The 14637-nt window shown below is 37.8% G+C and overlaps 1 protein-coding gene across 5 annotated transcripts in view; it reads right to left on the reverse strand.

Annotated features, from left to right (window-relative positions):
- The window catches only part of SEC22A (SEC22 homolog A, vesicle trafficking protein), a 73118-nt gene that overhangs the window by 5177 nt on the left and 53304 nt on the right, over positions 1–14637 (reverse strand). For all 5 annotated transcript variants that reach the window (XM_004745440.3, XM_004745442.3, XM_004745439.3 and 2 more), the window contains one exon: positions 11729–11794. In XM_004745440.3, coding sequence (XP_004745497.1) covers positions 11729–11794 — 66 coding nt within the window. The remainder of the gene's footprint in view (positions 1–11728; positions 11795–14637) is intronic.

Raw genomic sequence — 14637 nt, forward strand, 5'->3', positions numbered from 1 at the left:
GGATAAAGATGACATGGTGTGTGTTCGTGTGTGTGTGTATGTGTGTGTGTAAACTATTATATAAACATATATATAATGGAATATTAATCATCCACAAAAAAGAACGAAATCTTACCATTTAGAACAACATGGATGGAGCCAGAAAGTACTATGCTAAGCAAAATAAGTCAGAGAAAGACAACCACCATATGATCTCACTCATATGTAGAATTTAAGAAAGAAAACAGAAGAAATGTGGAGGGGGGTTAGAGAGGCAAATCAGGAAACAGACTCTTAATCACAGAGAACAAACTGAGGGCTGCTGGAAGGGAGGTGGGCAGAGGGATGGGTGAAGTAGGTGATGGGTATTAAGGAGGGCACTTGTGATGAGCACTGGGTGTTGTATTTAAGTGACGAATCACTAAATTCTACACCTGAAACTAATATTACACTATGTTAACTAACAGAAATTTAATGAAAACTTAAAAAATAAAAATTTTAATAAAAAGTAAGGTGAAGGGACACCTGGGTGGCTCAGTCAGTTAAGTAGCTGCATTTGGCTCAGGTCATGATCCCAGTGTCCTGGGATAGAATCCCACATCCGGCTCCTTGCTCCGTGGGGAACATGCTTCTCCCTCTGCCTCTGCCTGCCACTCTGCCTGCCTGTATCTGTCTCCCTCACTCTAAGAAATAAATAAATAAAATATTTAAAAAAAAATAAGATGAAAAAATGCATCATATCAAAATCTATGGGACACATAATAAAATGCTCAAAGAGAGAAAGGTATATCACTAAAAGTATATATTACAAAAGAGAAAATTCTCAATAATCAAAGCTCCCATCTCAAGAACCTAGAAAAAGAGAGGGGAGGAGTCAAGATGGCGGAGAAGTAGCAAGCTGAGACTGCTTCAGCTAGCCGGAGATCAGCTAGATAGCTTATCTAAAGATTGCAAACACCTGAAAATCCATCGGCAGATCGAAGAGAAGAAGAACAGCAATTCTGGAAACAGAAAAACAACCACTTTCTGAAAGGTAGGACCAGCAGAGAAGTGAATCCAAAGCGACGGGAAGATAGACCCCGGGGGGGAGGGGCCGGCTCCCGGCAAGCGGCGGAGCAACCGCGCACAAAATCAGGACTTTTAAAAGTCTGTTCCGCTGAGGGACATCGCTCCAGAGGCTAAACCGGGGCGAAGCCCACGCGGGGTCAGCGTGGCCTCAGGTCCCGCAGGGTCACAGAAGGATCGGGGGTGTCTGAGTGTCGCAGAGCTTGCGGGTATTGGAACGGGAAAGCCGGCTACAGAGACAGAGCCGACAGTAAGCTCACAGCTCCGTGTTACCTTGAACCGGTCGCAGGCTCGGTGAGCTCGGAGCGCGGCCGGAGGTCAGGCAGACGGGAGTAACTGGGCGCGGTTCTCTGAGCACGCACTGAGGAGTGCGGCCCTGGGCTCTCGGCTCCTCCGGGCCGGAGACCAGGAGGCCGCCATTTGTATTCCCGTCCTCTGGAACTCTACGGGAAAGCGCTCAGGGAACAAAAGCTCCTGAAAGCAAACCCGAGCGGAGCGGATTACTCACCCCGGCCCCGGGTAAGGGCGGTGTAATTCCGCCTGGGGCAAAGACACTTGAGAATCACTAAAAAACAGGCCCCTCCCCCAGAAGATCAACAAGAAATCCAGCCAAGACCAAGTTCACCTACCAAGGAGTGCGGTTTCAATACCAAGGAGAGCAGCAGAATTCCAGAGGAGGAGAAAGCCAAGCACGGAACTCATGGCTTTTTTCCTGTGATTTTTTTTAGTCTTGCAGTTAATTTAATTTTTTTCTTTTTCATTTTTTTTTTTTTTCTCGCCTTCGAGTAAAATTTTTTTTTTAACTGTTACCTTTTTCTTTTTTAACGATTTTATACTAGTTTATCTAATATATATATTTTTCTTTTTTACATTTTTCTTAGGTGTTTTCTTTTTTAAAAAATTCTTTTCTTTTCTTTTTTTTTTTTTTTTTTTTTTTTTTTTTTTTTTTTTTTTTTTTTTTTTTTCTTTCTTCCTTTTTGAACCTCTTTTTATCCCCTTCTTTTCCCCACTCACGATTTTGGATCTCCTCTAATTTGGTTAAAGCATATTTTCCTGGGGTTGTTGCCACCCTTTTAGTATTTTACTTGCCCCTTCATTTACTCTTATCTGGACAAAATGACAAGACGTAAAAATTCAACACAAAAAAAAGAACAAGAGGCAGTACCGAAGGCTAGGGACCTAATCAATACAGACATCGGTAATATGTCAGATCTAGAGTTCAGAATGACAATTCTCAAGCTTCTAGCCGGGCTCGAAAAAGGCATGGAAGATATTAGAGAAACCCTCTCGAGAGATATAAAAGCCCTTTCTGGAGAAATAAAAGAACTAAAATCTAACCAAGGTGAAATCAAAAAAGCTATTAATGAGGTGCAATCAAAAATGGAGGCTCTAACTGCTAGGATAAGTGAGGCAGAAGAAAGAATTAGTGATATAGAAGACCAAATGACAGAGAATAAAGAAGCTGAGCAAAAGAGGGACAAACAGCTACTGGACCACGAGGGGAGAATTCGAGAGATAAGTGACACCATAAGACGAAACAACATTAGAATAATTGGGATTCCAGAAGAAGAAGAAAGTGAGAGGGGAGCAGAAGGTATACTGGAGAGAATTATTGGGGAGAATTTCCCCAATATGGCAAAGGGAACGAGCATCAAAATTCAGGAGGTTCAGAGAATGCCCCTCAAAATCAATAAGAATAGGACCACACCCCGTCACCTAATAGTAAAATTTACAAAGTCTCAATGACAAAGAGAAAATCCTGAAAGCAGCCCGGGAAAAAGAAGTCTGTAACATACAATGGTAAAAATATTAGATTGGCAGCTGACTTATCCACAGAGACCTGGCAGGCCAGAAAGAGCTGGCATGATATTTTCAGAGCACTAAACGAGAAAAACATGCAGCCAAGAATACTATATCCAGCTAGGCTATCATTGAAAATAGAAGGAGAGATTAAAAGCTTCCAGGACAAACAACAACTGAAAGAATTTGCAAATACCAAACCAGCTCTACAGGAAATATTGAAAGGGGTCCTCTAAGCAAAGAGAGAGCCTACAAGTGGTAGATCAGAAAGGAACAGAGACCATATACAGTAACAGTCACCTTACAGGCAATACAATGGCACTAAATTCATATCTCTCAATAGTTACCCTGAATGTGAATGGGCTAAATGCCCCTGTCAAAAGACACAGGGTATCAGAATGGATAAAAAAACAAAACCCATCTATATGTTGCCTCCAAGAAACACATTTTAAGCCCGAAGACACCTCCAGATTTAAAGTGAGGGTGTGGAAAAGAATTTACCATGCTAATGGACATCAGAAGAAAGCAGGAGTGGCAATCCTTATATCAGATCAATTAGATTTTAAGCCAAAGACTATAATAAGAGATGAGGAAGGACACTATATCATACTCAAAGGGTCTGTCCAACAAGAAGATTTAACAATTTTAAATATCTATGCCCCCAATGTGGGAGCAGCCAACTATATAAACCAATTAATAACAAAATCAAAGAAACACATCAACAATAATACAATGATAGTAGGGGACTTTAACACTCCCCTCACTGAAATGGACAGGTCATCCAAGCAAAAGATCAGCAAGGAAATAAAGGCCTTAAATGACACACTGGACCAGATGGACATCACAGATATATTCAGAATATTTCATCCCAAAGCAACAGAATACACATTCTTCTCTAGTGCACATGGAACATTCTCCAGAATAGATCACATCCTCGGTCCTAAATCAGGACTCAACCGGTATCAAAAGATTGGGATCATTCCCTGCATATTTTCAGACCACAATGCTCTAAAGCTAGAACTCAACCACAAAAGGAAGTTTGGAAAGAACCCAAATACATGGAGACTAAACAGTATCCTTCTAAAGAATGAATGGGTCAACCGGGAAATTAAAGAAGAATTGAAAAAAAATCATGGAAACAAATGATAATGAAAATACAACGGTTCAAAATCTGTGGGACACAACAAAGGCAGTCCTGAGAGGAAAATATATAGCGGTACAAGCCTTTCTCAAGAAACAAGAAAGGTCTCAGGTACACAACCTAACCCTACACCTAAAGGAGCTGGAGAAAGAACAAGAAAGAAACCCTAAGCCCAGCAGGAGAAGAGAAATCATAAAGATCAGAGCAGAAATCAATGAAATAGAAACCAAAAAAAACAATAGAACAAATCAACAACGAAACTAGGAGCTGGTTCTTTGAAAGAATTAATAAGATTGATAAACCCCTGGCCCGACTTATCAAAAAGAAAAGAGAAAGGACCCAAATAAATAAAATCATGAATGAAAGAGGAGAGATCACAACTAACACCAAAGAAATACAAACTATTATAAGAACATACTATGAGCAACTCTACGGCAATAAATTTGACAATCTGGAAGAAATGGATGCATTCCTAGAAACATATAAACTACCGCAACTGAACCAGAAAGAAATAGAAAGCCTGAACAGACCCATAACCAGTAAGGAGATAGAAACAGTCATTAAAAATCTCCAAACAAACAAAAGCCCAGGGCCAGACGGCTTCCCGGGGGAATTCTACCAAACATTTAAAGAAGAACTAATTCCTATTCTCCTGAAACTGTTCCAAAAAATAGAAATGGAAGGAAAACTTCCAAACTCATTTTATGAGGCCAGCATCACCTTGATCCCCAAAACCAGACAAGGATCCCACCCAAAAAAAGAGAGCTATAGACCGATATCCTTGATGAACACAGATGCGAAAATACTCAACAAAATACTAGCCAATAGGATTCAACAGTACATTAAAAAGATTATTCACCACGACCAAGTGGGATTTATTCCAGGGCTGCAAGGTTGGTTCAACATCCGCAAATCAGTCAATGTGATACAACACATCAATAAAAGAAAGAACAAGAACCATATGATACTCTCAATAGATGCTGAAAAAGCATTTGACAAAGTACAACATCCCTTCCTGATCAAAACTCTTCAAAGTGTAGGGATAGAGGGCACATACCTCAATATCATCAAAGCCATCTATGAAAAACCCACCGCAAATATCATTCTCAATGGAGAAAAACTGAAAGCTTTTCCGCTAAGGTCAGGAACACGGCAGGGATGTCCATTATCACCACTGCTATTCAACATAGTACTAGAGGTCCTAGCCTCAGCAATCAGACAACAAAAGGAAATTAAAGGCATCCAAATCGGCAAAGAAGAAGTCAAATTATCACTCTTCGCAGATGATATGATACTATATGTGGAAAACCCAAAAGACTCCACTCCAAAACTGCTAGAACTTATACAGGAATTCAGTAAAGTGTCAGGATATAAAATCAATGCACAGAAATCAGTTGCATTTCTCTACACCAACAGCAAGACAGAAGAAAGAGATATTAAGGAGTCAATCCCATTTACAATTGCATCCAAAACCATAAGATACCTAGGAATAAACCTAACCAAAGAGACACAGAATCTATACTCAGAAAACTATAAAGTACTCATGAAAGAAATTGAGGAAGACACAAAGAAATGGAAAAATGTTCCATGCTCCTGGATTGGAAGAATAAATATTGTGAAAATGTCTATGCTACCTAAAGCAATCTACACATTTAATGCAATTCCTATCAAAGTACCATCCATCTTTTTCAAAGAAATGGAACAAATAATGCTAAAATTTATATGGAACCAGAAAAGACCTCGAATAGCCAAAGGGATATTGAAAAAGAAAGCCAACGTTGGTGGCATCACAATTCCGGACTTCAAGCTCTATTACAAAGCTGTCATCATCAAGACAGCATGGTACTGGCACAAAAACAGACACATAGATCAATGGAACAGAATAGAGAGCCCAGAAATAGACCCTCAAATCTATGGTCAACTAATCTTCGACAAAGCAGGAAAGAATGTCCAATGGAAAAAAGACAGCCTTTTCAATAAATGGTGCTGGGAAAATTGGACAGCCACATGCAGGAAAATGAAATTGGACCATTTCCTTACACCACACACAAAAATAGACTCAAAATGGATGAAGGACCTCAATGTACGAAAGGAATCCATCAAAATCCTTGAGGAGAACACGGGCAGCAACCTCTTCGACCTCTGCCGCAGCAACATCTTCCTAGGAACAACGCAAAAGGCAAGGGAAGCAAGGGAAAAAATGAACTACTGGGATTTCATCAAGATCAAAAGCTTTTGCACAGCAAAGGAAACAGTTAACAAAATCAAAAGACAACTGACAGAATGGGAGAAGATATTTGCAAACGACATATCAGATAAAGGACTAGTGTCCAGAATCTATAAAGAACTTAGCAAACTCAATACCCAAAGAACAAATAATCCAATCAAGAAATGGGCAGAAGACATGAACAGACATTTCTGCAAAGAAGACATCCAGATGGCGAACAGACACATGAAAAAGTGCTCCATATCACTCGGCATCAGGGAAATACAAATCAAAACCACAATGAGATATCACCTCACACCAGTCAGAATGGCTAAAATCAACAAGTCAGGAAATGACAGATGCTGGCGAGGATGCGGAGAAAGGGGAACCCTCCTACACTGTTGGTGGGAATGCAAGCTGGTGCAGCCACTCTGGAAAACAGCATGGAGGTTCCTCAAAATGTTGAAAATAGAACTGCCCTATGATCCAGCAATTGCACTATTGGGTATTTACCCTAAAGATACAAATGTAGTGATCCAAAGGGACACATGCACCCGAATGTTTATAGCAGCAATGTCCACAATAGCCAAACTATGGAAAGAACCTAGATGTCCATCAACAGATGAATGGATCAAGAAGATGTGGTATATATACACAATGGAATACTATGCAGCCATCAAAAGAAATGAAATCTTGCCATTTGCAACAACATGGATGGAACTAGAGCGTATCATGCTTAGCGAAATAAGTCAAGCAGAGAAAGACAACTATCATATGATCTCCCTGATATGAGGAAGTGGTGATGCAACATGGAGGCTTAAGTGGGTAGAAGAATAAATGAAACAAGATGGGATTGGGAGGGAGACAAACCATAAGTGACTCTTAATCTCACAAAACAAACTGAGGGTTGCCGGGGGGAGGGGGTTTGGGAGAAGGGGGTGGGATTATGGACATTGGGGAGGGTATGTGATTTGGTGAGTGCTGTGAAGTGTGTAAACCTGGTGATTCACAGACCTGTACCCCTGGGGATAAAAATATATGTTTATAAAAAATAAAAAATTAAAAAAAAAAAAAAAAAAAAAAAAAAAAAAGAACCTAGAAAAAGAAGAGCCAAATTAACCCAAAGCAAGCATGAAAAAGGAAATAATAAGGAGAAATCAATAAAACTGAATATACGAAAAAAAACACAAAACAAAGAGCAGGTTCTTTGAAAAGACTGATGAAATTAACAAGTAAGTCTGACCAGTATGAAGAATGAAATAGAGAATATCATTACAGATCATACAGACAGCAAAGAGATAGTAAGAGGATGCTACAATCAACTCTACACATGTAAAGTTGGTAAGATGAAATAGATCACTCCCTTATAAAATACAAACTATCATAATCATGAGAAAGAGAATTTGAATAAATGTGTAACTCTTAAGAAAATGGAACTTAATACAGATTATACGGTCACCGGTAATCAATACTACGTGGTACTGGCAGAGAGACTGACACAGATCAATAAAACAGAATAGAAAACTCAGACTCTCACAAATATGTCCAACTGATAATTGACAAAGATGTAAAAGTAATTCAGGAGAGACAAAAAAGGCTTTTCAAAAAATGGAGCAATTGGCTATTCATCCACAAGCAAACAAAACACAACACAAAACCAAAAACACAAAAACAAACCCTCCAATCTAATCATCTAAGTCTCACATTTCATACAATCTTATACAAAATTTAATTAAAAATGGATCATGAACTTAAATGTAAAACATAAAACCAAAACTTTTAGAAGAAAACAAAGAATCTTCAGGGTCCAGGATTAGGCAAAGAGTATTAGACTTGAATCAATGGAATTATAATATTGGATGGTGACAGATGGTAGCTACATGGTGGTGAGCACAGCCTAGAGTATAAATTTGTGGAATCACTATGTTGTACACCTCAAACTAGTTAATACTATGTGTCAACTATACTTCAATTAAAAAAAAAGTTCTTAGACCTGATACCATAAATATTTTTCCATAAAAGAAAGAGCTGATAAAATGAACTTTATCAAAATTAAAAAAAACTTTTGCTCTGCAAAAGACCTGGTTAAGAGGATGAAAAGACAAACTACTGACTGGAATAAGACACTTGCAAATTACATTTCTGACACAGGACTGATGGCTAGAACTCTCAAATCTGACAGTAAAAACCAAATGATCCAAGTAGAAAATAGGCAAAGACATGAAAAGATATTTCATCCAAGAGGACACATCGATAACAAAAAAGTACCTGAAACAATGTTCAACATCATTAGCCAGTACAGAAATGCAAATTAAAATCAATATGAGGGATCACTACACATCTGTCAGAATGGCTAAAATAAAAAACAACAAATGCTGGAGAGGATGTGGAGAAATAGGATCACTCATAACAATGCTGATGTGAGTGATGTAAAATGTAAAAATATAAATGTAAAATGGAATGCCACTCTGGAGAACTGTGTCAGTCTCAATAAAACTAAGCATGCAACTACTATAAGACCTAGCAATTGTACTCCTAAGCATTTATCTTAGAGAAATGAAGACTTATGTTCTCACAGACTCCTATACAGAATGTTTATAGCAGTTTTATTTATAATAGCCCCAAACTGGAAACCCAGATGTCCTTCAGTGGGTGAATAATTAAACAAACTGTGGTACATCCATACCCTGGAATACCATTCAGCAGCAAAAAGGAACAAACATTGATATATGCGACAACCCAGAAAATTCTCCAGAGAATTGTACTGAGCAAAGTACAATTGTACTGAGCAAAATTGTACTGAGCAAAAATGCCTTCATTAAGGCATACCTGAGCAAAATAACGCCAATCACTAAAGATTCATACTATATATGGTTCCCTTTATATAACATTACTTAAAATGAGGAAATTATAGAAATGGAGAACACATTAGTGGTTGCCAGAGATGAAGGGGCAGGAGAGAAGTGGATGTGGCTCTAAAAGGGTAACCAAAGGGGTGTTTGTGGTGATATGAATGCTCTGTATCTGCCCACACTGACATCAACATCCTCGCTGAGATAATGTATCATAGTCGTACAAGATGGTACTACTGGGGGAAACTCAGGTAAAGGATATATATCTCTCTCACAGCTATTACAATTAAATCAAATAAAAAGTTTAATAGGAAAAACAACTTTATACTCATGTACATATCTGCAACTTACTTTATAGAAAACTAATATACACACTATGCACATACACATACAAAAGAGAATGGGATATAGAAAGTGTTGCAGAATGTTAATAATTTGGTGGCTCTAAGTGTACTAGTCTTTCAACTTTTCTGGAAGTCTGAGAGTTTTCAAAATAAAGCACTGAGAGGAAAAAAGAAAAGTTTCTGGTTTCTACATCTTTTGATTTCCTCTTTCAAATGTTCCATAGCAAGATTATTCCTATCTGGCTGAGTTCTGTGGGTCCATAAGTACCCCCAGCCTGGAGAAAAAGCCAAGAAACTACGTAGTCATAGCTTTTGAGGTCTGATCTAAAGGGGATTAAAAAACATCCTCACAACTGGAGATGGAGCATGTTATAGGGTAAAATATAATCATGCAAGTTTTACTGTAGAAAAAAACAGCGTTATTATCACTGTGCTCAGCATATTTGGGAAGTGTGCAGTTTCATGCCTGTCAAAAAGAAAACTGGCTTTCTGCTATTCTTTCTTAAAGCACGAATCCATTTAACTTCTCTCAAGTAAAAGAACACCTGGGTGACAGTCTCCTCTGAGAACGATTTTCAGCTGTTCCAGGTAATGTAACAGAGGTGTGCCTTTTAGAGAGCCTCTCTAAAGGCAACAGCAGGGCTCTGGAGTCGTGCAGACTGGGGTTGGAGGCAATGACGATAAGACCTGGCTAGCCCTCAGTGAAAAATGACAGTGAACACAAGATTAGCACGGGACTTTCTGTAGGATTTAATGGGTACAAGGAATATAAAGAACTTGGCACACAGTAAGAACTCAATACATTTTGCTATTATTAGTAGTATTTAAAAATATAAACAATGAATCTTGGAACACTGAAAAAATAAAATTAAAAAAATTTCATTAAGTCTCTTTGATAAGAAGTGATTTTTAAAAATATAAATTAATGAATGAATAAAATTATTTCATTAAGGCAAAACAGCCAAAAGTATATTTTGCAAGAATTACTCGTTAAATTATTTTAAAGTTAACATTTACCTAACATCGCTTTAGAATCATATGAAATAATGCATATGTAATAAAATTTTAACTGAATAACCTTATAGAAATTATACAAATATAGGAATTTTGCTTACAGACAGCATAATATAGCGGAATGAATACAATATTTAAAATCAGAAGACCCAGAGTTAAGTCCTGACTCTACCACTTACTGGGCTATATGATTTCTGGATAGTACCCAAACTACCTCAAATTTCTCATTTTTAAAAATGAGATAATATCCTCTGTGTGACAGAATTGTAGACATTAAAGTTTTTTAAAAATCTACACAAGAATATTTCATAAAATTAAAGCATTTGTGACATTAACAAATACAAGTTTTCACATTTCCTGCATGAAATGTCATTCATTGTAGTTCAATCTGTCAAACTGTATAGAAAATTTCTAAATACAAATGATTAAGAAAAACTAGGGGCTTTAAAAAAACATGAAACTAAAATCTTTAATCTATCTTTACATAAAGTCAAATGTATATATTCAAAGTATTTCACTAGAGACTTCTGAGTTGTAGGTAGCCCTATGTTTGCAGTCCTCAATCTTTCTGACATTCTTCCTATGCAAGCCAGAGAAATGTGTTACTTATAAGTTAGGTCAAAAGGTCTTGCCTGCTGTACCACATTTTAGCAAAGACATTCCTCAGCTTGAGTGACTGGCATGGTCACCTCTCCCTTTCCTACAAATCTGTGCTTCCTCTCTTCTCAGGAATGCCAGTACCCATTTTCCTATCACCAGGTGCAAAGCCTCCTGGCTCTGTAAGTCTAGGTCCTAGGAGTCTTCCTCCTCAGTGTCATTCCCTCACCCCTGATCCCTACTGCCATTATCAGAGTTCACTCTCTCACCGCCTCCTGCCATAAGTAATGGAATCGCCTCCCAACTAATTTCCTTTCTTCCAATTTCTCTGCTCTGGCAATCCACCCCATTCCTCACTATTAAATTAAATATCCTAAAATCCGCTTTGGCTGTTTCCTGTTCAGACTTGCCCAAAAGTACAAAATCCTCATGCTCAAGTATAAGCAGAGCCCTGAGGCTCAATAATCCATCACCAAAAAATCTAGAAGTAGCCTTTACCGCCACAGGCAGATGACATACTGCCACTGAAACCTAACACAGAAGAGTGTTAACATTAAGTACACTGGGATCCAGGTCCATTCAAAATGGAGATGTAGATCATAAAGTTAACAGAGGCTCTAAAGTGAGGTAAAGAACTCAGACATTTTATTTATTTAAAGTGTACAAATAAGACAATACCTAAAACAAACAATAATAGGAAAGTGTTTCTCAAAAGTTGGAGAGAACCTACCTGGTAAAGGCAGGCTGCTGTTCCAAGGAAAAATGCAACAATGTAATTAAAATCTTCACCATCACTCTGCAAAAACAAAATTAAAAATTACTTTTTTCCTGGTGGAAGCCCATTTCCAAAAACAATCCATCAGGATAGGATACAGCAATGTTTAAGCACAAATGGTTCAAATCTTCATCAAAACGTGGTATGTAAAAATTCTCAAGAGTCCTGAAAGTTCCAAGGAGTGTGAGGTACAGAAAGACTACCAGTGTTCCTTTATGTTTAGACCCATCAATTTCACCTTACCCATGTGTGCAAGATGAAATGAAATGAAATCACTTTTGTCAAGGAGTTTTAAAATGGTGCTAGAGGCCATTAAGGAGATGGACCTTTATGTACATCCTCACCAGATGAAGCTATGAACTTTATCTGGGCCAAACTACAAATATTCCTAAGACTGCAATTGCTGTAGTAAGAGAATTTGCTTAGGGACAACCTTAGCAGCCAATTCTATTCAGCCAAGATTGGTGTTCTGCTGCCAACATCAAACAAAATTTGTTGTAAATGACACATACAAACATTCCTTTTTGTCTTAAGCTCTTGACTTTTTGTAACCTAAAGGGACACAATCTGGGTTGTTACCAAATCTGTGCTCTTCAAGCTGCAATTCTGAGACCCCAAATAATTGCTCTTATTTTATTTCAGCTCTACCTCTTTTCTTAGTCAACCCAAGAAAAGATGAAAGCCAATGGGAAAGTTTCCACATAAGATAAAAAAACCTCTCTTCTCTACTGAAAACAAAAAACAAAAACAACAATAACAAAAAACCCATAAAACATACAACACCCCAGTGGCCTATAAGTCCATCCCACTCACTAGGATTACTACTTGACTCAAATAGATATTGACAAACCTTACTATCAGGTAAGCACATCACTGAAATGTCCAATAAAGTAATTTGACATGATTAAAAAAAAATTGAAAAGTTACTGTCCACTAGAGTGTGCTAAATCCCAATGAGAACAGCCACACATGCTGTGTGAGAAAAACAGCCACCTAGAAGATACATCACACACAGAGTGTTTTTCAAACTGATGCAAAACTAAGAGAAAACCCAAGTGTTTTTCTATTCTCTTTTGAGTCCTCTTAAATATTAAATTTCTTTCAGTGTTTTTATAAAGTGAAACATAAATCCCAGACAGGAGCCTTACTTACATTTGGCCCTTATTTTAGAAAAAATACCTTTAAACAACGAAAATTTTCACAAGATATGGGAGTGTCTCTCATGCCCATGTCTTCATGAAAAAATACACAGAGAAAACTCCTTTCCCACTTGCTACTGGGCAACAGAACTGACCATAAAGCAGAAGGAGAGTTGCTTATCTTAGTGAGATGATCTTAAAATAGGAACCATTAATCTGTCTGGGATGCTTAGGCCTGTTCCACCTCAGAGCCAAGGAAGGTCATGAAACATTTCTTTTTTTTTTTTTTTTAAAGATTTAATTTATTTATTTGACAGAGAAAGATCACAAGTAAGCAGAGAGAGGAGGAAGCAGGGTCCCTGCCAAGCAGAGAGCCCAGTACAGGGTTTGATCCCAGGACCCTGAGACCATGACCCAAGCCAAAGGCAGAGGCTTTAACCCACTGAGCCACCCAGGCGCCCGGGTCATGAAACATTTCTGACTTTAATAATTGTAAGACTAAATCCTGCTTGCTTTTTCTTAGTCCTTTATTTTTTTTTAAAGATTTTATTTATTTATTTGACAGACAGAGATCACAAGTAGGCAGAGAGGCAGGCAGAGAGAGAGGAGGAAGCAGGCTCCCTGATGAGCAGAAAGCCCGATGTGGGGCTCGATCCTAGGACCCTGGGATCATGACCTGTGTAGAAGGCAGAGGCTTTAACCCACTGAGCCATCCAGGTGCCCCCAAAAAATGGAGTCATACTTTTATATACTGCTTTTTAGTACTTTATATTCTATCATAAATACTTTCTCAAGATAATGAGTATTTCTCAACTACATGATTTGTAGCGATTATACAACCTTTCATTGGGGGGCTATACCACTGATTTAATTACCCTATAATTATACCCTATAATTGGATATTATTTTTTCCCTTGAAAAAGAGTCACTTTATGACTCTCTTAATTGCCTTTGGAACACTTAATGGCATGTTTGTGGAGTTAGTCAGACCTGGGTTCAAATCTTTACTTACTATCTGTATAGTATTGGACTATTTAACTTCAATTTCCTTTTTAAAAAAATATAAAAGTTGTACAAATTAAATAACACTTGCAAACAGAGAACAGTAACTGGCACACAGTAAATACTCAAAATCATTCACCAACTCCTCTCTCCTTGAGGCTACCATCTGCATCATTTATCGAATAATTAGATTACCTTCTAAGTATACTGGTCTTAGCCTCAAGTAGACTCCGACCTGTCTTTTTTTTAATTGAGGTATAACTGACATACCACATTATATCAGTTTCAGGTGCACACACCATAACAATTCTTTATTTGTGTATGTTGCAAAATGATCACAATAAATCTAGTTATCATCTGTCACTGTACAAAGTTAGAAACTTTTTCTTGTGATGAGAACTTAAGTTCTCTTATCTCCTTTCAATATACAATGCAATATTACTGACTATAGTCACCATGCTGATGTTACATCCCCATCCATAACTTATTTAGTTTATAACTGGAAGTCTGTACCCTTTAACCCCCCCTTCACCCATTTTGTCCATCCCCCTAACCTTCCTTCAAGGCAGAAAATCAATCTTACTACTTGCATCAAACTGCATATAGCAGGAATTCAATAAATGCATGCCAGGTTGAGCTGAGCTTAAAAAAATCTATTTCTACTTGCCAAAGATTGTCTATGTATTTTCCATTCAATAAATATTAATTAAACACCTACAGGCC

Source organism: Mustela putorius, unplaced genomic scaffold (assembly GCF_011764305.1).
Source record: "Mustela putorius furo isolate JIRA1106 unplaced genomic scaffold, ASM1176430v1.1 tig00003834_pilon_pilon_pilon, whole genome shotgun sequence".
Taxonomy (NCBI): domain Eukaryota; kingdom Metazoa; phylum Chordata; class Mammalia; order Carnivora; family Mustelidae; genus Mustela; species Mustela putorius.